Source organism: Oncorhynchus tshawytscha, linkage group LG02 (genome assembly GCF_018296145.1).
Source record: "Oncorhynchus tshawytscha isolate Ot180627B linkage group LG02, Otsh_v2.0, whole genome shotgun sequence".
Lineage (NCBI taxonomy): Eukaryota > Metazoa > Chordata > Actinopteri > Salmoniformes > Salmonidae > Oncorhynchus > Oncorhynchus tshawytscha.
This window is the reverse complement of record NC_056430.1, coordinates 11,457,451-11,484,399: the sequence shown is the minus strand read 5'-3', so window position 1 is coordinate 11,484,399 and position 26,949 is coordinate 11,457,451. Positions and strand designations below refer to the sequence as shown.

The 26,949-nt window shown below is 45.1% G+C and overlaps 1 protein-coding gene across 1 annotated transcript in view; it reads left to right on the top strand.

Annotated features, from left to right (window-relative positions):
• LOC112240385 (copine-5-like) overlaps positions 1–26,949 on the top strand; it is a 291,942-nt gene that overhangs the window by 187,270 nt on the left and 77,723 nt on the right. Inside the window, exon 9 of the mRNA XM_042330249.1 lies at positions 25,516–25,619. Coding sequence (XP_042186183.1) covers positions 25,516–25,619 — 104 coding nt within the window. The remainder of the gene's footprint in view (positions 1–25,515; positions 25,620–26,949) is intronic.

The window sequence follows — 26,949 nt, the reverse complement described above, 5'->3', positions numbered from 1 at the left end:
TGCAAACCAGATTGGATGGAATATCCCTGCAGAATACTGTGGTAGCCGTGCTGGTTAAGTGTGCCTTGAATTGTAAATAAATCACTGACAGTGTCACCAGCAAAGCACTCCCACTACATCACACCTCCTCCTCCATGCTTCACAGTGGGAACCACACATGCTGAGATCATCCATTCACCTACTCTGTGTCTCACAAAGACACGGGGGTTGGAACCCAAAATATCAAATTAGGACTCATCAGACCAAAGGACAGATTTCCAACAGTGTAATGTCCATTGCTCATGTTTCTTGGCCCAGGCAAGTCTCTTCTTCTTATTGGTGTCCTTTAACTCTAATGAACTTATCCTCTGCAGCAGAGGTAACTCTGTGTCTTCCTTTCCTGTGGTGGCTCTCATGAGAGCCAGTTTCTTCGTAGCGCTTGATGGTTTTTGCAACAGCACTTGAAAAAAATTAAAAGTTCTTTAAATGTTCCTTATTGACTGACCTTCATGTCTTAAAGTAATGATGGACTGTCATTTCTCTTTGCTTATTTGAGCTGTTCTTGCCATAATATGGACTTGGTATTTTACCAAATAGGGCTATCTTCTGTATACCACTCCTACCTTGTCACAACACAACTGATTGTCTCAAACGCATTAAGAAGGAAAGAAATTCCACAAATGAACTTTGAACAAGGCACACCTGTTAATTGAATGCATCCCAGGTGACTGCCAAGAGTGTGCAAAGCTGTCATCAAGGCAAAGGGTGAAAAATCTTTTTGAAGAATCTCAAATACAAAATAAAATGTGGATTATTTAACACTTTTGGTGACGACGTGATTCTATATGTGACTCACCACCTGGATTCGGTCTTATGTAGCAGAACTGTGAAAACATGTGAAATGGTGTTACTTAGGTTGGATAAAAGTAGAGACTCAGAGCTTCAAAATATCATACCCTGCATTTGAGGAACAATGGGAAAGTAATTCTGCTTTGAAAGTTGATCAACTTGTAAACTCACTTTTGAGAAAATCACCTTTGAATGTTTTGGTATCTAGTGAAGAGATCTTTGTCTACACCCATTCAGCATCGTTCACACCCTCTTAAGCTTTAGCCCCGCCCATTCAGCATCGTTCACACCCTCTTAAGCTTTAGCCCCACCCATCTCGTTCCGCTCTCGGAGCGCACACTTGACGCTCTGGCCGATGATTTGTTTACTTCTGGATTTGTTTACCAATGTAGCTTGCTAACGCTAGTATTAATTACCTGTGTACAGCATCATGGATGATGGACTTGTCTCCCTGTCAGAAATGCCATACCACGGTTGCCCTTAGTTTGAAGATGTAATCAAAAGACAGGTGTTTTCTCCATATCTTTAGCTATCATACTCTAATTCCACTGATTTCAAAATTGATCCTCCAGAAAGTGGAGAGCAACACTTACGCAGCTCCACTACACAATACATTTTTTTAAAAGCCAGGATTCGACAGGATTACCAACACAGACCGACGAGCTCAAATAGACAGAAGCCCTCTATATGGCAGACCAATCCGAATACCTCTCTCCTGATGTCCAGCCCACTCATTATCTAAGCCATTGTCCAGCCCACTCATTATCATCTTTTTCTGTGGCTTAACCATGGCTCGTAATTGAACTATTTTATTTGGGTTTACAGATGACATACACGTTTGTTATTAAGGCACATGAAAGTTCTCATGTCCCAGAAGGCATTTCTGCCCAAAAATGCATTTTGATAAAAATATTTTTTTTTATGTTCAAACTTACGTTTACGTTCAAACCCCCTGTTGTTGAACTGTTATGGGTGACGCCTCCCAGCTCTCGGCCTTTCATGGTCTCCCACCCCCTCCAGACCGGTCAGATGTACAATCTAGAAACAGGGCAGTAAGTTGCAATAGGCCCATGCAACCCAAGGTTTGATACCAGCATAAATAGAAACCCTATTAAACCTAACCTTAACCCAAAAACCTACACTAAACCAAACCTTAGTTCCTACCCCTAAAACTAACCCTAGCTCCTAACCATAACACTAATTCTAACCTTAACCCTAAAGCCCCTAGAAATAGCATTGGACCTCGTGGGGACTAACAAAATGTCCCCAGTTGGTCAAATGTTTGTTTGTTTAGCATTCTTGTGGTCCCCACAAGGATAGTTAAACACACACACACACACACACACACACACACACACACACACACACACACACACACACACACACACACACACACACACACACACACACACACACACACACACACACACACTGGGTTCCACTGAGCTATGACATGGCAGATTAGGCCCTAGTGTTGAAGTGCAGATACCGTTAAACTTTTATATCAAATATCTGTCGTCTCTATGGCTCTGAGCACGAGACCAGATCTGACACTGGTGTAAGAGACACATAGATAGAAAGAAAATTGAGAAAGCAGGACAACGAGAAGGGTGAGGAGAGAGACAGAGAGACAGACAGAGTACGACTCAGAGAGAGTTCATCCAGAGGGAGGAATCGATAGTGGATTACATCACGTGATGCTCTGTGCCCACTGGCAGTAATACAATCTGCTGATCCTAATGTGTGACTGAATGGGCTTTAATTAAAAATCCCAGCCCTTTGAGTGACCTTGCATCAAACTGCCTGGGGAACAACACTGTATCAAACTGCCTGGAGAACAACACTGTATCAAGCTGCCTGGGGAACAACACTGTATCAAACTGCCTGGGGAACAACACTGTATCAAACTGCCTGGAGAACAACACTGTATCAAACTGCCTGGGGAACAACACTGTATCAAACTGCCTGGGGAACAACACTGTATCAAACTGCCTGGGGAACAACACTATCAAACTGCCTGGAGAACAACACTGTATCAAACTGCCTGGGGAACAACACTGTATCAAACTGCCTGGGGAACAACACTAAACTCAAACAACACTGCCTGCCTGGGGAACAACACTGTATCAAACTGCCTGGCCTGGAACAACACTGTATCAAACTGCCTGGGGAACAACACTGTATCAAACTGCCTGGGGAACAACACTATCAAACTGCCAGGAGAACAACACTATCAAACTGCCTGGGGAACAACACTGTATCAAACTGCCTGGGGAACAACACTATCAAACTGCCTGGGTAACAACACTGTATCATTTTTTATTTTTTATTATTTAAATCAAACATAATATCAAACATATTTAGCAGATGTTATTGCAGGTGTAGTGAAATGCTTGTACCTGACTAGCAACATGGACAGAATCAAGGCCATAGTGCATGCTGTATAGACCCATAGGCTATTAGAATGGGATGCTCTGATGTATCACACACACCAGAGAGATTATATGGTATCAATAGAACATGATAAGAGAGCTTTCTTATCACGTTTTCCCTCATATCCCTCTCTATTAGTCTCTAGACTCCTCCTTCAACCTGTGTTCTATCTGAACCACTCTCCTTTATTCTCTCTTTATTTCCCTCTTCCCTGCTCCCTCTCTTCGTCTGGTCCATCTATCTGTCATGCCTGCATCTTTCTTGTATCCCTCCTATGCTTCCTGTTGTTCCTCCTTCCCGCCTCCCCTCCACCACATACCCTGTTCCCTTCTTTCTCTACCAAGCCTTTCTTTGATCCTTCCCTTCTCTCTCCTCCAAACCACCATCACCCACCATTCTCCACCTCCACCACCACCACCATTCTCCACATCCACCACCACCATTACCACCCACCATTCTCCACCTCCACCACCTCCAACACCATCACCCACCATTCTCCACCTCCACCACCACCACCCCCACCATTCTCCACCTCCACCACCACCACCCCCACCATTCTCCACCACCACGTCCACTACCACCACCACCATCACCACCTGTGATAATTCACCACCACCAATTCAGTGTGATAATTCTGTGATAATTCTTCTTCCGGTGGTCTCTGCAGTGCGCAGAGACAGAGTGAAACACATTAAGATAAAATCAATACAGAATAGTAAATAAGGTTATCCAAACCATAGTTACATTATATTATGTGTATGTACTGACATGTACAGTATGTATAACTAACACACACACACAGAGCACACACACACACACACACAGAGCACACACACACACACAGCACACACACACACACACACACACACACACACACAGAGACACACACACACACACAGAGCACACACACACACACACAGAGCACACACACACACACAGAGCACACACACACACACACACACACACACACACACACACACAGAGCACACACACACACACAGAGCACACACACACACACAGAGCACACACACACACAGAGCACACACACACACACAGAGCACACACACACACACAGAGCACACACACACACACACACACACACAGAGCACACACACACACACACACACACACACAGAGCACACACACACACACACAGAGCACACACACACACACACACACAGAGCACACACACACACACACACACAGAGCACACACACACACACACACACAGAGCACACACACACACACACACACACAGAGCACACACACACACACACACAGAGAGCACACACACACACACACACACACACACAGAGCACACACACACACACACACACACACACAGAGCACACACACACACACACACACACACACACACACACACACACAGAGCACACACACACACACACACACACACACACAGAGCACACACACACACACACAGAGCACACACACACACACACACACACACACACACACAGAGCACACACACACACACACAGAGCACACACACACACACACACACACAGAGCACACACACACACACACACAGAGCACACACACACACACACACACACACAGAGCACACACACACACACAGAGCACACACACACACACACACACACACACACACACACACACACACACACACACACACACACACACACACACACACAGAGCACACACACACACACACACACACACAGAGCACACACACACACACACACACACACACAGAGCACACACACACACACACACACACACACACACACACACACACACACACACACACACACACACACACACACACACACAGAGCACACACACACACACACACACACACACACACACACAGAGCACACACACACACACACACACACACACACACACACACACACACACACACACACACACACACACACACACACACATGCTACATGTTCATGTATTTAAATGTATCTTCACTTTAAAGTATTTTGTCTGTAATGTATTTTTCATTATGTGTCGAACCCCAGTAAGATAAGATGTGTCACACCCCAGTAAGACTAGATGTGTCGAACCCCAGTAAGATAAGATGTGTCACACCCCAGTAAGACTAGATGTGTCGAACCCCAGTAAGATAAGATGTGTCGAACCCCAGTAAGACTAGATGTGTCGGACCCCAGTAAGATAAGATGTGTCGAACCCCAGTAAGACTAGATGTGTCGAACCCCAGTAAGATAAGATGTGTCGGACCCCAGTAAGACTAGATGTGTCGGACCCCAGTAAGACTAGATGTGTCGAACCCCAGTAAGATAAGATGTGTCGAACCCCAGTAAGACTAGATGTGTCGAACCCCAGTAAGACTAGATGTGTCGGACCCCAGTAAGATAAGATGTGTCGAACCCCAGTAAGATAAGATGTGTCGGACCCCAGTAAGACTAGATGTGTCGGACCCCAGTAAGATAAGATGTGTCGAACCCCAGTAAGACTAGATGTGTCGAACCCCAGTAAGACTAGATGTGTCGGACCCCAGTAAGATAAGATGTGTCGAACCCCAGTAAGACTAGATGTGTCGAACCCCAGTAAGATAAGATGTGTCGGACCCCAGTAAGATAAGATGTGTCGAACCCCAGTAAGACTAGATGTGTCGAACCCCAGTAAGATAAGATGTGTCGGACCCCAGTAAGACTAGATGTGTCGGACCCCAGTAAGATAAGATGTGTCGAACCCCAGTAAGATAAGATGTGTCGAACCCCAGTAAGACTAGATGTGTCGAACCCCAGTAAGACTAGATGTGTCGGACCCCAGTAAGATAAGATGTGTCGAACCCCAGTAAGACTAGATGTGTCGGACCCCAGTAAGATAAGATGTGTCGAACCCCAGTAAGATAAGATGTGTCGAACCCCAGTAAGATAAGATGTGTCACACCCCAGTAAGATAAGATGTGTCGAACCCCAGTAAGATAAGATGTGTCGAACCCCAGTAAGATAAGATGTGTCGAACCCCAGTAAGATAAGATGTGTCGAACCCCAGTAAGATAAGATGTGTCGAACCCCAGTAAGATAAGATGTGTCGAACCCCAGTAAGATAAGATGTGTCGAACCCCAGTAAGATAAGATGTGTCGAACCCCAGTAAGATAAGATGTGTCGAACCCCAGTAAGATAAGATGTGTCACACCCCAGTAAGATAAGATGTGTCGAACCCCAGTAAGATAAGATGTGTCGAACCCCAGTAAGATAAGATGTGGAGGGGAGGCGGGAAGGAGGAACAACAGGAAGCATAGGAGGGATACCAGTAAGATAAGATGTGTCGGACCCCAGTAAGATAAGATGTGTCGGACCCCAGTAAGATAAGATGTGTCTTACCCCAGTAAGATAAGATGTGTCGGACCCCAGTAAGATAAGATGTGGAGGGGAGGCGGGAAGGAGGAACAACAGGAAGCATAGGAGGGATACCAGTAAGATAAGATGTGTCGAACCCCAGTAAGACAAGATGTGTCGAACCCCAGTAAGATAAGATGTGTCGAACCCCAGTAAGATAAGATGTGTCGGACCCCAGTAAGACTAGATGTGTCGAACCCCAGTAAGATAAGATGTGTCGAACCCCAGTAAGACTAGATGTGTCGAACCCCAGTAAGACTAGATGTGTCGGACCCCAGTAAGATAAGATGTGTCGAACCCCAGTAAGACTAGATGTGTCGAACCCCAGTAAGATAAGATGTGTCGGACCCCAGTAAGATAAGATGTGTCGAACCCCAGTAAGACTAGATGTGTCGAACCCCAGTAAGATAAGATGTGTCGGACCCCAGTAAGACTAGATGTGTCGGACCCCAGTAAGATAAGATGTGTCGAACCCCAGTAAGATAAGATGTGTCGAACCCCAGTAAGATAAGATGTGTCGAACCCCAGTAAGACTAGATGTGTCGGACCCCAGTAAGATAAGATGTGTCGAACCCCAGTAAGACTAGATGTGTCGAACCCCAGTAAGATAAGATGTGTCGGACCCCAGTAAGACTAGATGTGTCGGACCCCAGTAAGATAAGATGTGTCGAACCCCAGTAAGATAAGATGTGTCGAACCCCAGTAAGACTAGATGTGTCGAACCCCAGTAAGACTAGATGTGTCGGACCCCAGTAAGATAAGATGTGTCGAACCCCAGTAAGATAAGATGTGTCGGACCCCAGTAAGACTAGATGTGTCGAACCCCAGTAAGATAAGATGTGTCGAACCCCAGTAAGACTAGATGTGTCGAACCCCAGTAAGACTAGATGTGTCGGACCCCAGTAAGATAAGATGTGTCGAACCCCAGTAAGACTAGATGTGTCGAACCCCAGTAAGATAAGATGTGTCGGACCCCAGTAAGATAAGATGTGTCGAACCCCAGTAAGACTAGATGTGTCGAACCCCAGTAAGATAAGATGTGTCGGACCCCAGTAAGACTAGATGTGTCGGACCCCAGTAAGATAAGATGTGTCTAACCCCAGTAAGATAAGATGTGTCGAACCCCAGTAAGACTAGATGTGTCGAACCCCAGTAAGACTAGATGTGTCGGACCCCAGTAAGATAAGATGTGTCGAACCCCAGTAAGACTAGATGTGTCGGACCCCAGTAAGATAAGATGTGTCGAACCCCAGTAAGATAAGATGTGTCGAACCCCAGTAAGATAAGATGTGTCACACCCCAGTAAGATAAGATGTGTCGAACCCCAGTAAGACTAGATGTGTCGGACCCCAGTAAGATAAGATGTGTCGAACCCCAGTAAGATAAGATGTGTCGAACCCCAGTAAGACTAGATGTGTCGAACCCCAGTAAGACTAGATGTGTCGGACCCCAGTAAGATAAGATGTGTCGAACCCCAGTAAGACTAGATGTGTCGGACCCCAGTAAGATAAGATGTGTCGAACCCCAGTAAGATAAGATGTGTCGAACCCCAGTAAGATAAGATGTGTCACACCCCAGTAAGATAAGATGTGTCGAACCCCAGTAAGATAAGATGTGTCGAACCCCAGTAAGATAAGATGTGTCGAACCCCAGTAAGATAAGATGTGTCGAACCCCAGTAAGATAAGATGTGTCGAACCCCAGTAAGATAAGATGTGTCGAACCCCAGTAAGATAAGATGTGTCGAACCCCAGTAAGATAAGATGTGTCGAACCCCAGTAAGATAAGATGTGTCGAACCCCAGTAAGATAAGATGTGTCACACCCCAGTAAGATAAGATGTGTCGAACCCCAGTAAGATAAGATGTGTCGAACCCCAGTAAGATAAGATGTGGAGGGAGGCGGGAAGGAGGAACAACAGGAAGCATAGGGGGATACCAGTAAGATAAGATGTGTCGGACCCCAGTAAGATAAGATGTGTCGGACCCCAGTAAGATAAGATGTGTCTTACCCCAGTAAGATAAGATGTGTCGGACCCCAGTAAGATAAGATGTGGAGGGAGGCGGGAAGGAGGAACAACAGGAAGCATAGGAGGGATACCAGTAAGATAAGATGTGTCGAACCCCAGTAAGACAAGATGTGTCGAACCCCAGTAAGATAAGATGTGTCGAACCCCAGTAAGATAAGATGTGTCGGACCCCAGTAAGACTAGATGTGTCGAACCCCAGTAAGATAAGATGTGTCGAACCCCAGTAAGACTAGATGTGTCGAACCCCAGTAAGACTAGATGTGTCGGACCCCAGTAAGATAAGATGTGTCGAACCCCAGTAAGACTAGATGTGTCGAACCCCAGTAAGATAAGATGTGTCGGACCCCAGTAAGATAAGATGTGTCGAACCCCAGTAAGACTAGATGTGTCGAACCCCAGTAAGATAAGATGTGTCGGACCCCAGTAAGACTAGATGTGTCGGACCCCAGTAAGATAAGATGTGTCGAACCCCAGTAAGATAAGATGTGTCGAACCCCAGTAAGATAAGATGTGTCGAACCCCAGTAAGACTAGATGTGTCGGACCCCAGTAAGATAAGATGTGTCGAACCCCAGTAAGACTAGATGTGTCGAACCCCAGTAAGATAAGATGTGTCGGACCCCAGTAAGACTAGATGTGTCGGACCCCAGTAAGATAAGATGTGTCGAACCCCAGTAAGATAAGATGTGTCGAACCCCAGTAAGACTAGATGTGTCGAACCCCAGTAAGACTAGATGTGTCGGACCCCAGTAAGATAAGATGTGTCGAACCCCAGTAAGATAAGATGTGTCGGACCCCAGTAAGACTAGATGTGTCGAACCCCAGTAAGATAAGATGTGTCGAACCCCAGTAAGACTAGATGTGTCGAACCCCAGTAAGACTAGATGTGTCGGACCCCAGTAAGATAAGATGTGTCGAACCCCAGTAAGACTAGATGTGTCGAACCCCAGTAAGATAAGATGTGTCGGACCCCAGTAAGATAAGATGTGTCGAACCCCAGTAAGACTAGATGTGTCGAACCCCAGTAAGATAAGATGTGTCGGACCCCAGTAAGACTAGATGTGTCGGACCCCAGTAAGATAAGATGTGTCGAACCCCAGTAAGATAAGATGTGTCGAACCCCAGTAAGACTAGATGTGTCGAACCCCAGTAAGACTAGATGTGTCGGACCCCAGTAAGATAAGATGTGTCGAACCCCAGTAAGACTAGATGTGTCGGACCCCAGTAAGATAAGATGTGTCGAACCCCAGTAAGATAAGATGTGTCGAACCCCAGTAAGATAAGATGTGTCACACCCCAGTAAGATAAGATGTGTCGAACCCCAGTAAGATAAGATGTGTCGAACCCCAGTAAGATAAGATGTGTCGAACCCCAGTAAGATAAGATGTGTCGAACCCCAGTAAGATAAGATGTGTCGAACCCCAGTAAGATAAGATGTGTCGAACCCCAGTAAGATAAGATGTGGAGGGGAGGCGGGAAGGAGGAACAACAGGAAGCATCGGAGGGATACCAGTAAGATAAGATGTGTCGGACCCCAGTAAGATAAGATGTGTCGGACCCCAGTAAGATAAGATGTGTCTTACCCCAGTAAGATAAGATGTGTCGGACCCCAGTAAGATAAGATGTGGAGGGGAGGCGGGAAGGAGGAACAACAGGAAGCATAGGAGGGATACCAGTAAGATAAGATGTGTCGAACCCCAGTAAGACAAGATGTGTCGAACCCCAGTAAGATAAGATGTGTCGAAGCCCAGTAAGATAAGATGTGTCGAACCCCAGTAAGACTAGATGTGTCGAACCCCAGTAAGATAAGATGTGTCGAACCCCAGTAAGATAAGATGTGTCGCACCCCAGTAAGATAAGATGTGTCGCACCCCAGTAAGACTAGATGTGTCGAACCCCAGTAAGGTAAGATGTGTCGGACCCCAGTAAGACTAGATGTGTCGGACCCCAGTAAGACTAGATGTGTCGGACCCCAGTAAGACTAGATGTGTCGGACCCCAGTAAGATAAGATGTGTCGTACCCCAGTAAGATAAGATGTGTCGAACCCCAGTAAGACAAGATGTGTCGGGCCCCAGTAAGACTAGATGTGTCGAACCCCAGTAAGATAAGATGTGTCAGACCCCAGTAAGATAAGATGTGTCGAACCCCAGTAAGATAAGATGTGTCAGACCCCAGTAAGATAAGATGTGTCGAACCCCAGGAAGATAAGATGTGTCGAACCCCAGTAATATAAGATGTGTTGAACCCCAGTAAGATAAGATGTGTCGAACCCCAGTAAGATAAGATGTGTCACACCCCAGTAAGATAAGATGTGTCGGACCCCAGTAAGATAAGATGTGTCGGACCCCAGTAAGATAAGATGTGTCGGACCCCAGTAAGATAAGATGTGTCGGACCCCAGTAAGATAAGATGTGTCGGACCCCAGTAAGAGAAGATGTGTCGAACCCCAGTAAGATAAGATGTGTCGAACCCCAGTAAGATAAGATGTGTCGAACCCCAGTAAGATAAGATGTGTCGGACCCCAGTAAGAGAAGATGTGTCGGACCCCAGTAAGAGAAGATGTGTCGAACCCCAGTAAGATAAGATGTGTCGAACCCCAGTAAGATAAGATGTGTCGAACCCCAGTAAGACAAGATGTGTCGAACCCCAGTAAGATAAGATGTGTCGGACCCCAGTAAGACTAGATGTTGCCATTGGCGTCAGCTAATGGGGATCCTAATAAATAAATAAAAACACCACCACCTCCATCACCACCACCCACCATTCTCCACCTGCACCTCCACCTCCATCACCACCACCCACCACTCTCCACCTACCTCCATCACCACTACCCACCATTCTCCACCTGCACCTCCACCTCCATCACCACCAAACACCATTCTCCAGGGAGATGACAGGGGAGATGCAGGGAGATGACAGAGGAGATACAGAGAGATGACAGAGGAGATACAGGGAGATGACAGAGAAGGTACAGGGAGATGACAGAGGAGATACAGGGAGATTACAGAGGAGATACAGGGAGATAGAGGAGATACAGGGAGCTGACAGAGGAGATACAGGGAGATAGAGGAGATACAGGGAGATGACAGAGGAGCTACAGGGAGATGACAGAGGAGCTACAGGGAGATGACAGAGGAGATACAGGGAGATGAGAGAGGAGATACAGGGAGATACAGGGAGATAGAGGAGATAAGGAGGAGATACAAGGAGATGATAGAGGAGATACAGGGAGATGACAGAGGAGAAGCAGGGAGATTACAGAGGAGATACAGGGAGAGGTTACTATGTTAATCCAAACCGAATAATTTATTTATAGACACTGTGAAACTTGGTTATTTTCTTAGATGTAATTAGCATGAATTTAATATATTTTAAGCACTGCATAGGGAGAAGTAGTGCACATTATAGGGAATGGGGCGCCATTTTGGACATAGTCACAGTGTGGTCTTCTCTGTTGTCCATCCTTCGCCCCTCTGCCATCATTCTAACACCGGATAAAACTGAGATCTGTTTGACTAACTGAGCAATGAGCCGGACATTGATTCAAACTTTTAAATCAGACATTGATTTGAAATATTCATCCAAAATAACCATTAAGATAACAGACAGTTGATAAGTGATACTGTTTCGGTCCTGGTGTCACGACTTCCGCCGAAGTTGGTCCCTCTCCTTGTTCGGGCGGCGTTCGGCGGTCGACGTCGCCGACCTTCTAGTCACCACCGACCTTCTAGTCACCACCGATCCATGTTTCATTTTCCATTTGTTTTGTCTTCATTGTACACACCTGGTTTCCATTCCATAATCAGTGATCCTTATTTAACCCTCTGGCTTCCCCTTCTGTTTTGTATGTGATTGTCGTTGTCAAGTGGTTTCATTCATGTGCTCTGGATATTTATGTTTATCCTTGTTGGAACATTGTTGATATTGAGGAAAGCTAAGATTTTTTTACTCATACCTGCGTCCTTCGCCTGACTCCGCCTTATCTATTCACCTAGAACGCTGACACCTGGATCATAGGGACACATCAACTGGGGAGATATGTCTCCATTGCCGACCGCTTTCTATATTCTAGCGTCTCTATGTATCTCTGTGTCTGAGGGATGTCAAAGAGCAGACATCTGGCTCGCTGTGAAGCACTGTGGGTTGGCTGGAGGGTTAATGCTGATGTTATGGGCTGGCAGCATAACTTGTCTGTGTCACTGCAGCGAGGTAGGAAGATCTTGGAGCCCTCGTGGAGATGAGTGTGTTTGTACACACTGAACACAGCCTGCAGTCTGAGTCTGACTGGGAATGATAATGAGACAGTGAGACACGCACACACACACGCACACGCACGCAGGCACGCACGCACGCACACACACACACACACCACACACACACACACACACACACACACACACACACTTTCTCTCTCTCACCCAAACACAACACATCAAACAGTTACCAAGTGAGATCTGCTACAACATTAAAAAGCCATTAGCAGTATCATTACGAGGTACAGCTGGCACGGGTAGTGTCCAGTGTAGAGCCTCTGGCCCTCCGGCAACAACAGACGAGGTGTTTATCCTGTTCATGCACACTGCTCTGGTCTGTCTGAACGCACTTCAGCTCTGTAGCTGATTAAGTTATTCTGTCTGTTCTCCTGTGGTAAGATCAGCCAACTCCAAAGTCTGTGTGTGTGTGTGTCTGTGTGTGTCTATCATCTATCTTCTATCATCTATTATCATCTATATTCTATCATCTATTATCATCTATCTTCTATCATCATCTATCTTCTATCATCTATCATCATCTATCTTCTATCATCTATCTTCTATCATATGGCATCTATCTTCTATCATCTATCATCTATCATCTATCTATCATCTATCTTCTATCTTCTATCATCTATCTTCTATCATCTATCTTCTATCATCTATCTTCTATCTTCTATCATCTATCATCTATCTTCTATCATCTATCATCTATCTATCATCTATCTTCTATCTATCATCTATCTTCTATCTTCTATCATCTATCTATCATCTATCTATCAGCTATCTATCATCTATCTTCTATCATCTATCATCTATCTTCTATCTTCTATCATCTATCTTCTATCATCTATCATCTATCATCTATCATCTATCATCTATCTTCTATCATCTATCTTCTATCATCTATCTTCTATCTTCTATCTTCTATCTATCATCTATCATCTATATTCTATCATCAATCTTCAATTATCATCTATATATCATCTATCATCTATCTTCTATCTATATTCTATCTTCTATCATTTATCTTCAATTATCATCTATCTATCATCTATCTTCTATCTTCTATCATCTAGCATCTATCACCTATCATCTATATTCTATCTATCATCTATCTATCAGCTATCTTCTATCTTCATCTATCTATCTTCTATCTTCTATCATTTATCTTCAATTATCATCTATCTACCATCTATCTTCTATCTATCATCTATCTTCTATTATCTATCTTCTATCTATCATCTATCACCTATCATCTATCTTCTATTATCTATCTTCTATCATCTATCTATCATTTATCTTCTATCTTCTATCATCTATCTTCTATCATCTATCATCTATCTATCATCTATCTTCTATCATCTATCTTCTATCTTCTATCATCTATCTATCATCTATCTTCTATCATCTATCTTCTATCATCTATCATCTATCTTCTATCATCTATCTTCTATCATCTATTATCTATCTTCTATCATCTATCTTCTATCATCTATCATCTATCTATCATCTATCTTCTATCATCTATCTTCTATCATCTATCTTCTATCATCTATCATCTATCTTCTATCATCTATCTTCTATCATCTATCTTCTATCATCTATCTTCTATCATCTATTATCTATCTTCTATCTATCATCTATCTATCATCTATCTTCTATCACCTATCATCTATCTATCATCTATCTTCTATCATCTATTATCATCTATATTCTATCATTATTATCATCTATCATCTATCATCATCTATCTTCTATCATCTATCTTCTATCATCTATCTTCTATCATCTGTCATCTATCATCTATCTTCTATCATCTATCATCTATCTTCTATCATCTATCATCTATCTTCTATTTTCTACCATCTATCATCTATCTTCTGTCTTCTATCTATCATCTATCGTCTATATTCTATCATCAATCTTCAATTATCATCTATCATCTATCTTCTATCTATATTCTATCTTCTATCATTTATCATCTATCTATAATCTATCTTCTATCTTCTATCATCTAGCATCTATCACCTATCATCTATCTTCTATCATCTATCTATCATCTATCTTATATTATCTATCTTCTATCTATCATCTATCTATCATCTATCATCTATCACCTATCATCTATCACCTATCATCTATCTATCTATCTATCATCTATCTATCTATCTATCATCTGTCTTCTCAGAATTGTGTTGTTGTTGTTATTGGTGCTTTTCTCTGTTTAATTACCAGCTCCTACAGAACAATACCAGCTTGTTTATTGTTGTTGGTGCTTTTCTCTGTTTAATTACCAGCTCCTACAGAACAATACCAGCTTGTTTATTGTTGTTGGTGCTTTTCTCTGTTTAATTACTAGCTCCTACAGAACAATACCAGCTTGTTTATTGCATCTATGTTTCTGTTTTCATGCACCGAAACCCCCTCCCAAATAGCACCTTATTCCCTACATATTTCCCTATTTCTGACCATGTCCCATAAGGGTATATGTAGGGAAATGAGTGATATTTTGGGTCCATAGCTCGTTCAGTGTGTCTGGAACAAACCAGCACGGCGGTCCCCAGAGAGAGAAAGAGTTAGACAACAACAACAGTCTCATTTATATATAGAGAGAGAAAGAGAGAAAGAGAGAAAGAGAGAGAGTTTGAGTTTTAAATACTCTTTATTGGGTCTGGGGGCCCACCACACAATAAATACTCATACAAAACCACAGTTACACATCAATTAAAAATACAACTCCAATTCCTCCTCCACAGTAACTACACACAACAGCCTCTGTATACCCCATATACTCAAAAACAGATCGATATTGTTGACAAGTTTGTAATAGGCAAACTCAACCCTTAGTCTCGCTGCCAACATTCCCTCCAGCATTCCCACCACATCCACAGACCCCTGTCCCCGAATGCTGTTCTTTCGGGTCTTCCATATCGCTAATTTTGCTGCCCCTAACACAAAATTAAGCAACACAACTACACCCTTTTGACTGAACCTGTACTTTGGCCCAAATATATACAGTTGGGAAGAGAAAACCTCTCCCAACGTTGAGAACCAATCAGTGATCAGTTCAATCATCCCAACCAACCTGGGACACAATAAAAACAGATGTGCCAGAGATTCAGACCCAGCACAGAATGGACACCCCTCCCCAACAGTAGGATCCAGGTGTACCAGATGCATATTGGTGGCTATAGCTCCATGTATTATCCTCCATTGGAGGTCAGCTGTCCTCTTATCAATAGGCAGTTTATATAATGATCGCCAACAGCCTTTTGGAGAGGCACCTGGACCAAGCACATCCGCCCACCTCGTCGATTTTACCCCTTCCAGGGAAGAGGCATGGGACACCTTTACACATATTCTGTACATGGCCTTCTTTCCCACCTCCTTGAACTCCCCAGCTCCGGGGTATCGAAGGAAAGCAGCGTCCCCACGTCCTCTTCAAATGCCCCCATCGCAGCACTAACAATCAGTGCAGGGAACACATAATCCAGACCCTCCTTCCACCGATCAGAATTGGAAGTGTCAGTCACATACTGCAGATGAAGCACTGGCAAGGAATCGCAGACCTCATCGACGACCTTCCTCAGTAGACGAGATGATCGGATCCCCGCTCTTTCTCCCAGCTCCTCCAATCTGCTCCTGCTCTGCATCAGATGACCCAGCTTGGTACACCCCACGCCTAACAGGCATGAACGTAGGCTAGCTGAACCCAGAACACGGGACTGGATGGCAGTGTTGTGAAAAAGAGGCTCTTCAAAAAGCCACATCCCTGGTGGCGTGCAGGCCTTACGGGACTTGACAAAGACTCTCCAAGCCTGCATAACAGACTCATAAAATGGAGTCAGGCCAGTCAAATCACCCCCTCCAGCTTTAAGAGGAAAAGATGCTTGTCGAAGCCCAAACAGCCCGCTCTCCTCATCAATATGTAGGCTGTTTCGACCCAGCTAGAACAGTCTCTGTACAACAATCTCTGGGCTGCTTGGAGCCTGAAAGCCGTGATCCTAGAGGAAATGTCCACCAGGCCTTGCCCACCCTCGTGCAGTGGCAGGTACAGGGCTGCAGCTTTAATCCAGTGTTGCCCAGACCAGAAGAAATTGACAAGGGTCCTCTGAAGCTCTTGTATCAGACCCTTTGGTGGCTGTAAAATCATTAGTCTGTGCCACAGGGTAGAAGCAGCAAGATTATTAGCTACCAGGACCCGTCCCCTATAAGACAGCTGGGGCAACACCCATTTCCACCTTGACAGTCTGGCACACACTTTCTCCACTACACCCTCCCAGTTCTTTTTTTTGAAAGACATCGGAGCCTAGAAAAACCCCCAAAGTCTTCATTCCATCTCTGCCCCACTGAAGCCCCCTGGTAACCATGGAGTAGACCCCATCTGAAGCTGACCTGCCCACAGCGCTTCACTCTTTCCCCAATTGACTTTAGCTGAGGAGGCCCCCTCATACACCTTTAAAGCGTTTGAGAGAACCTTAACATCCTCACCCCTGTAATAAAAACTATCACGTCATCTGCATACGCAGACAGTGCTATCGTGGGACCCTTCGTTACACCTGGCACAAAGAAACCAGTAAGCTTCGCTCTTAAAAAACAAAGCATTGGTTCAATCGCCAGACTATATAACTGCCCTGAAATTGGGCATCCCTGCCTGATGCCCCTTTCGACAGGGATGGGGCAACTTAAACCACCACCCACCTTCACCATACACGAGGCTCCAGCATACAGTAAATTCACCCAAGACAGAAAAACATCCCCAAACCCAAAGGCTTTCATTATTTTAAACAAGTACTGGTGGTCCACACGATCAAAAGCCTTCTCCTGATCCAACGAAAGTAAACCCACATTTACATCAGACAGTTTACAAATGTCTAAAACATCTCTTATCAGAAACAAGTTGTCAACAATAGAGCGATCAGGTACACAGTAGGACTGGTCCTTGTGGATCAACAACCCCAGATACTCTTTCAACCTGTTTGAGAGACATTTAGAAACAATTTTATATTCTGCGCACAGCAAAGCAACAGGTCTCCAATTTTTTATGAGAGCCAAATCCCCTTTTTGGCAACAGTGAAAGCACTGCACGTTGACAGGATACAGGAAGAGAACCCTCATGAAAAGATTCACACATCACTTCATAAAAGTCCTCCCCAATAGACCCCCAAAAGTGCTTATAAAACTCAGATGGTAACCCATCGATGCCAGGGGCTCGGCCTGTTGAGAGCTGCATAACAGCTGTGGACAGCTCCTGCAGTGTAATGTCAGCGTCCAATGCGACTCTCTGCTCAGGTCCCAATTTAGGAAGACCATGTAACAACTGTTCAGTACACATAGAGTCACAATCCTCCGCCTTATAAAGGGACGAGTAGAAATCCACGGCATGTTGACGCATTTCAATATCATTCGTGGTCACCTTCCCATCAGGGAGACGAAGGCATACCATCTGTTTACGTTGAAATGTCGACTTTCCTAGGTTAAAAAAAAAAGCACTAGGAGCATCCATATCCTTGAGGGAAGCGAAACGAGACCTAATCAAGGCACCCTTCACTCTTTCATGCAGAAACGACCTCAGTTCATGTCTCTTGTCCTGTAAGTTCATGACTAGTCCAGGGTCATTCTGAGTGAGCAGCTTCAATTCAATAGATTTGATGTCCTGTTCAAGGGCCTTGATAGTCTCTTTAAATTCAGTTTGAGACAGAGCAGTATACTGTTGACAAAAAACTCGTATTTGGGCCTTCCCAACCTCCCACCATTGTCTCAAGGACTCAAAATTCCCTTTTATACCCCTCCATTTTTCCCAAAACAACAAAAACCTGTCACAAAACATGACATCATGTAACAATTTAACATTAAAATACCAGTAAGGTGATGACCTTCGTGGACAGGACAAGTGAATATCAACAGTAACCATATGATGATCAGAGAAACCCACAGGAGTAATGGCACACTTTCCAACCCTACTACAGTATTGCTCAGATACATACAACCTGTCTAACCGTGCTGCACTGACACGACCTTCATTAATTTTTAGCCATGTGTACTGCCTAACTTTGGCATTCCTTACTCTCCACACATCAGAAAGCTCAAACTCAGTTAATAGGCCAGACAGGCAAGTGGCTGACCGCAGGTGAGGTTCTTCAGCGGTGCGATCAACAGTAAAATCCACTGTACAGTTCCAGTCACCCCCTAAAACCATACACCCCTCTTGGTCACACTGTCTTAACATTTCCTTTAGTTGATCAAATACAGCAATACGCTCTGTACCCTCATTAGGAGCATAAACATTCAAAAAAAAAAACAAAAAACCCCATAACATCCACCTTGACCAATAAAACCCGACCCTTGACAATCTCTGTTGTAGATACCACAGTCACTCCTAAGCCTGAGGAAAACAATATTGCCACCCCAGCACTGAAATTAGTACCATGACTGAGTACATGCTGCCCCTCCCACCACATACCCCAGTCAACCTCATTTTCCTCATCGCTATGTGTCTCCTGTAGGAAAACTACATTAAGCCTTTTCTGTTTTATTACTTCTAATACCCAAGCCCTCTTATTCCTGTCCCTTCCCCCATTCATATTGAGAGAACCTACCCTTAGTACCTCCATGTAGAAAAGAGAAAAGAAAAGCAGAAGAAACCACAGAGAAACCAACGAGAAAAAAGACACCCTATGAAGCATGATCATCGTCATTATTTTTTTTTTCTTCTCTTAACCTGAACACGTTTCCCACCACCTTTTGCTGCTGCAACAGCAGTAATAAATTTCCTCAAGCGAAACCGCTTCTTCTCACTCAGCTGGTCTAACCCCACCGTCTTCTGTAACATCACAGCTGACCTCACAAACTTATCAACATCAAAATAATCTGCCAATTTGACAGATTTCCCAAAAGTCTGATCCAGAAACTCATTTACCTCCTCTAGATCATAAACTGAGTCCGTACCAGCAGCTGTCATATCTAAAGAGATATCCATATCCTTCTCTTGATCCTCCTCAGCTGAGAACACAGACAACTGACTCCCCTCTACCACATCCCTTTCAACACTCTCCACTTGCACCTCATCACTCGTACCAGGCATCTCCTCCACTATCTGGGAGACTAGCCCCACCTGAACATCACTACTCATAGTGGGCATCTTCTCCACTAACTGAGAACCTAGCTCCACATGAACCCCAGCACTCGTAGTGGGCATCTCCTCCACTACCTGGGAGCTTAGCTCCACATGAAAACCCTCCTGTACTTCATTACTCGTAATGGGCATCTCCTCCACTACCTGGGCAGCTCTCTCCACTTACTCTGTGGGCATCTCCTCCACTACCTGGGAGCCTCCACATGCAAACCCTCCTGTACCTCATTACTCGTAGTGGGCAACTCCTCCACTACCTGGGAGCCTAGCTCTACATGAACCCCAGCACTCGTAGTGGGCATCTCCTCCACTCCCTGGGAGCCTAGCTCCACATGAACCCCCTCCTTTACCCCAGCACTCATACTGGGCACCTGCTCACCAGTCTGAGGAACTGGCTCTTCAGATACATCCTTACCTTCTACAACAATACTTTTCTGTAGCATAACATTTCCTTCTAATACAAGTTGCAACCCCGTGCCCTCAACACGGATAACTTGTTCCTCAGCAACAGGTGCTTGTGGCTGCTCTACCGCTGTCAGCTCACCTCTCCCTACATCAGTGGGCCCAGGCGTTACGATGACCACCTGTGCCCCTCCCTCTGCCTTCTCCCTTTTCGGGCAAGCATGTCGCTTATGACCAACATCCCCACACTCAAAACACCGTTGACTACCCGTACTAGCATAAGCCATATACAATCTATTGTCATACTTGATTTTAAACGATAACTCTAAAGTCTGCTCCGGTGAGTCCAAAAACATAAACACCTGTCGCCGAAATGACATTACCTGTTTCAACGCCGGGTGTTTGCAACCCAACGGGACAACCTTAATTGAACTGGCGAACTTCCCAAAGCGCAATAACTCGCGCTCCAATAGCTCATTAGGAATAAACGGTGGTACATTTGAAATCGTTACCCTTGTTGACGGAGAAAAAAAGCGGCGTAACTTGAATAAACATTCCTTTAAGAAGTACACCATGCTCAACCATCCGATCAACTAGACACTCTTCTTTAAGAAATACCACCACAGCTTTATTCATCCGGGATGCATACGCAATATTCTCATAGCCTACCTTCTCTCCTACGGCGACCAGAAACTCCTCCACCGTGACAGCAGCTTCAGTAACACACCTAAAGCCATGCCGAAGTGACAGGGACGGCATCCCCATTCGGGCTGCCATCCCTGCCAAAACCAGGGTAATTTCGATACGAAAACAAAATACTTAATTCTACCACAACAAAAATAATAACGTTAATCATGCATCAACAAAAAAATGCCACCAAGAAATAGCAAACCGAAAGAAAGTTGTGAATATCTAACTCTCCACAACACACGCACTCCTTCACTCAAACAATTCCCAAGAGAGAGAGAGAGAGAGAGAGAGAGAGAGAGAGAGAGAGAGAGAGAGAGAGAGAGAGAGAGAGAGAGAGAGAGAGAGAGAGAGAGAGAGAGAGAGAGAGAGAGAGATTTAAATTGCTTTGGCTCCCAAGTGGCGCAGCGGTCTAAGGAACTGCATCTCAGTGCAAGAGGAGTCACTACAGTCCCTGTTTCGAATCCAGGCTAAATCACATTTGGCCGTGATTGGGAGTCCCATAGGGCGGCACACAGTTGGCCCAGCATCGTCCGGGGTAGGCCGTCATTGGAAATAAGAATTTGTTCTTAATAACTGACTTGCCCAGTTAAATAAAGGTTACATTTAAAATAAATAAACACATGTTTCCATGTCAATTTTTCTACCTTTATTTAACTGGGCAAGTCAGTTAAGAACAAGGAACAAGGCCTAGGAACAGTGGGTTAACTGCCTGTTCAGGGGCAGAATGACAGATTTGTACCTTGTCAGCTCAGGGATTTGAACTTGCAACCTTCCAGTTACTAGTCCAATGCTCTAACCACTAGGCTGCCGCCTATTTTCAAAAAAGCCCATTTGATTGGAATTGAATTTAGAGAGATAGAGAGAATCAAGGCCTAGTATTAGGACTGTCATTATATTAGTGATGGTGTCATGATGGAGACCAGGCAGTGGGCAGTTTTGTTATGTTTAACCTATCTATCAAACATCACTACAGATGGTCATGTGGATCTACATATCTAATCAAATCAAATGTTATTTGTCACATGCGCTGAATACAACAATAGACCTTACAGTGAAATGCTTACTTTACAAGCCCTTAACCAACGATGCATTTAAATAAATAGAGTTAATATAATATTTACTGAATAAACTAAAGTAAAATTATAAATAAATCAATCAAAAAGTAACACAGAAATGTACAAAACAATAACAAGTCTATATACAGGGGGTACCGGTACCGAGTCAATGTGGAGGCTATATACAGGGGGTACCGGTACCGAGTCAATGTGGAGGCTATATACAGGGGGTACCGGTACAGAGTCAATGTGGAGGCTATATACAGGGGGTACTGGTACAGAGTCAATGTGGAGGCTATATATTGTGGGTACCGGTACAGAGTCAATGTGGAGTCTATATACAGGTGGTACCGGTACCGAGTCAATGTGGAGGCTATATACAGGGGGTACTGGTACAGAGTCAATGTGGAGGCTATATACAGGGGTACCGGTACAGAGTCAATGTGGAGGCTATATACAGGGGGTACTGGTACAGAGTCAATGTGGAGGCTATATATTGGGGGTACCGGTACAGAGTCAATGTGGAGGCTATATACAGGGGGTACTGGTACAGAGTCAATGTGGAGGCTATATACAGGGGGTACCGGTACAGAGTCAATGTGGAGGCTATATACAGGGGGTACTGGTACAGAGTCAATGTGGAGGCTATATATTGGGGGTACCGGTACAGAGTCAATGTGGAGGCTATATACAGGGGGTACTGGTACAGAGTCAATGTGGAGGCTATATATTGTGGGTACCGGTACAGAGTCAATGTGGAGTCTATATACAGGTGGTACCGGTACCGAGTCAATGTGGAGGCTATATACAGGGGGTACTGGTACAGAGTCAATGTGGAGGCTATATACAGGGGGTACTGGTACAGAGTCAATGTGGAGGCTATATACAGGGGGTACCGGTACAGAGTCAATGTGGAGGCTATATACAGGGGGTACCGGTACAGAGTCAATGTGGAGGCTATATACAGGGGGTACTGGTACAGAGTCAATGTGGAGGCTATATATTGTGGGTACCGGTACAGAGTCAATGTGGAGGCTATATACAGGGGTACCGGTACAGAGTCAATGTGGAGGCTATATACAGGGGGTACTGGTACAGAGTCAATGTGGAGGCTATATACAGGGGGTACTGGTACAGAGTCAATGTGGAGGCTATATACAGGGGGTACCGGTACAGAGTCAATGTGGAGGCTATATACAGGGGGTACTGGTACAGAGTCAATGTGGAGGCTATATATTGTGGGTACCGGTACCGAGTCAATGTGGAGGCTATATACAGGGGGTACAGGTACAGAGTCTCTGTGGAGGCTATACACAGGGGGTACTGGTACAGAGTCAATGTGGAGGCTATATACAGGGGGTACTGGGGTTAATCGAGGTAACATGTTAGCTAACCTTTCACCTAACCTTAACCCTTTTACCTAACTCCAAAAGCTAACGTTAGCCAGCTAGCTGTCATTATATTAGTGATGGTCCAAAATGAACCCTAACCCCTAGCCTAGCTAACGTTAGCCAGCTAGCTGTCATTATATTAGTGATGGTCATATGAACCAGTACCGTGACAGGACTGAGAAAAACAACTTGTGTATTGCTATAGGATCACTGACTTCAGAGTTAGTTAGACTGATTACTGACTGGTTGGAGAGCATCGGGAGTTAGGAATGGGCCCCCCCACCACCACCACCACCACCATTCTGTCATCAGAGATAACGCCAAGGCATCACGGAGAATGAGAGGGTGTAACATCAGTAGATATGGAAGTCGTCTCAAATGCCACCCTATTCCCCATATAGTGCACTACTTTAGATGTAGGGAATAGGGTGCCACAGCTCTGAAGTTCACATTCAAAATGTTGCCTAGATATTTCAACTCTGTATGGGAAACATGAATGTCTGGCTGAACGTTTTTATGAGGCTGCTTTGAGCCACAGCTCATAGTTACGTTAAATCTAATCACATCGTTGATTTCGTGACAGCATGATATCGAGAATCCTCATTTGCAAGTGAAGAATCTTGTAATGAGTGACCACCAGACGGTGCAGTGACCACCAAACGGTGCAGTGACCACCAGACGGTGCAGTGACCACCAGACGGTGCAGTGACCACCAGACGGTGCAGTGACCACCAGACGGTGCAGTGACCACCAGACAGTGCAGTGACCACCAGACCAGTGCAGTGACCACCAGACGGTGCAGTGACCACCAGACAGTGCAGTGACCACCAGACGGTGCAGTGACCACCAGACGGTGCAGTGACCACCAGACAGTGCAGTGACCACCAGACAGTGCAGTGACCACCAGACGGTGCAGTGACCACCAGACGGTGCAGTGACCACCAAACGGTGCAGTGACCACCAGACGGTGCAGTGACCACCAGACGGTGCAGTGACCACCAAACGGTGCAGTGACCACCAGACGGTGCAGTGACCACCAGACGGTGCAGTGACCACCAGAGTGACCACCAAACGGTGCAGTGACCACCAGACGGTGCAGTGACCACCAGACGGTGCAGTGACCACCAAACGGTGCAGTGACCACCAGACGGTGCAGTGACCACCAGACGGTGCAGTGACCACCAGACGGTGCAGTGACCACCAAACGGTGCAGTGACCACCAGATGGTGCAGTGACCACCAGACGGGGCAGTGACCACCAAACGGTGCAGTGACCACCAGACGCGGTGCAGTGACCACCAAACGGTGCAGTGACCACCAAACGGTGCAGTGACCACCAGACGGTGCAGTGACCACCAGATGGTGCAGTGACCACCAGACGGTGCAGTGACCACCAGTTGTTTAGTGTGCACACCACTGCGTTGCCCAAACACACAAAAATACAGGAAAAACAGTCATTTAATGTAAGAGGCTCAGCGATTTTGAAAGTCGTTTATTTTCCATCCGGCTTAATGAGCACTCATATTCGTCCCTACTGCAAGAGATAAAACAAACGGGACACACAAACACACACACACACACACAACACACACACACACACACACACACACACACACACACACACACACACACACACACACACACACACACACACACACACACACATTGAGATAAAAGTGACTTGGTTGTACTTATCATGATTATTAAACTGCAATATGCATGGTGCCTTTATTTGACACAGTAAACATAGCATAACACTATGTACTAATGATGTCAATCTCTTTCTGTTTTTCTTTATGGTTCTCTATTTATCTCTCTCTCTGTCTCTCTCTTTTTGTCTCTCTCTCTTTCTGTATCCTCTCTCTCTCTCTCTCTCTCTCTCTCTCTGTGTCTCCCTCTCTCTGTCTCCCTCTCTTTCTCTTTCTCTCTTTCTATAAAGGACAGCGCGACAATGCAGTTCTGTGCCAACAAACTGGACAAGAAGGACTTCTTTGGCAAGTCAGATCCATTCATAGTGTTCTACAGGAGTAACGAGGATGGAACGTAAGTCCCTGATGTGTTCTGGGGTTCTGGATTCTGATTCTGTATTGACGTTCTGTTCTAAAGCCGAAGCAACTGTCTTACTAACGATACAGCCAATATGCTGTAAGCTATAACCTAACCATCTTTACCCCAACAGTGTGAAAATGGGACAAATGACCGACTAAGAAAGGGAGACGGCGTAAGAGAGCAGGTGCTCATTTGAGCCAATAAGGGACTTACATACTGTAGCCCTGTTGCCAACCTATTACACGGATGCTTACTGACTGTAACTCCACCGACGCAAGCTCTACCTGACCAATCACACTGACTCACTGTGCTCTACAGTGAGACAAACGGTGCTGTGGATGATTGGTGCGGTGGAGAGAAGCAGACAAACAGGCCTCTGGATAAAGACATAAAACACACAGCAGCAATTACAACACCTTCCCATTATTCAACAGGCTGTGTGTGTGTGTGTGTGTGTGTGTGTGTGTGTGTGTGTGTGTGTGTGTGTGTGTGTGTGTGTGTGTGTGTGTGTGTGTGTGTGTGTGTGTGTGTGTGTGTGCGCACACGCTTTAGTCATTCCCAGAGGGACTGTACTATACAACACCTTCCCATCCCTTAACAGTCTCCCAGAGTGCACTCTGTTCTCCACCCATTTAAGGGCCACTGGTTTAAATAGAGCCTGCAAGTGCACGGTACAGATTTTCACGAAGTGTCTCTGCAGGAGAGAAGAGAGGGATACATTAAAATGCCACACACACACACACACACACACAGACAGACACATTAGCACCCGGGGGATGCAGCTGAAGGGACCATGCTGTTTTAATGGCCTACAGACCAAAGGCAACGTGGCGCTAGTAAATAGATCCCACTCCTCAGAAAAAAAGAGGGACACAAACAGATGCACACACACATGCATCCACATACCGCATACGCACACTCACGCACACACACAATATGCAGAACATTTAGATCAGCTGAAGCAGAACTGTGGTGGGTGGATGCCCTGGGCGGGTGGAAGCACTGTGTAGGTGTGTACTCCTCATTAGGAGAGGTTTTCAGGAATCACAACAATATGCAAATAGCTATCACACCTGTGAGGGAGGAGTTAGACACCATTATAAAGCGATGTCAGTAAATAAAACACACAGCTCTGTTTAGACAGTGATGTCAGTAAATAAAACACACAGCTCTGTTTAGACAGTGATGTCAGTAAATAAAACACACAGCTCTGTTTAGACAGTGATGTCAGTAAATAAAACACACAGCTCTGTTTAGACAGTGATGTCAGTAAATAAAACACACAGCTCTGTTTGGACAGTGATGTCAGTAAATAAAACACACA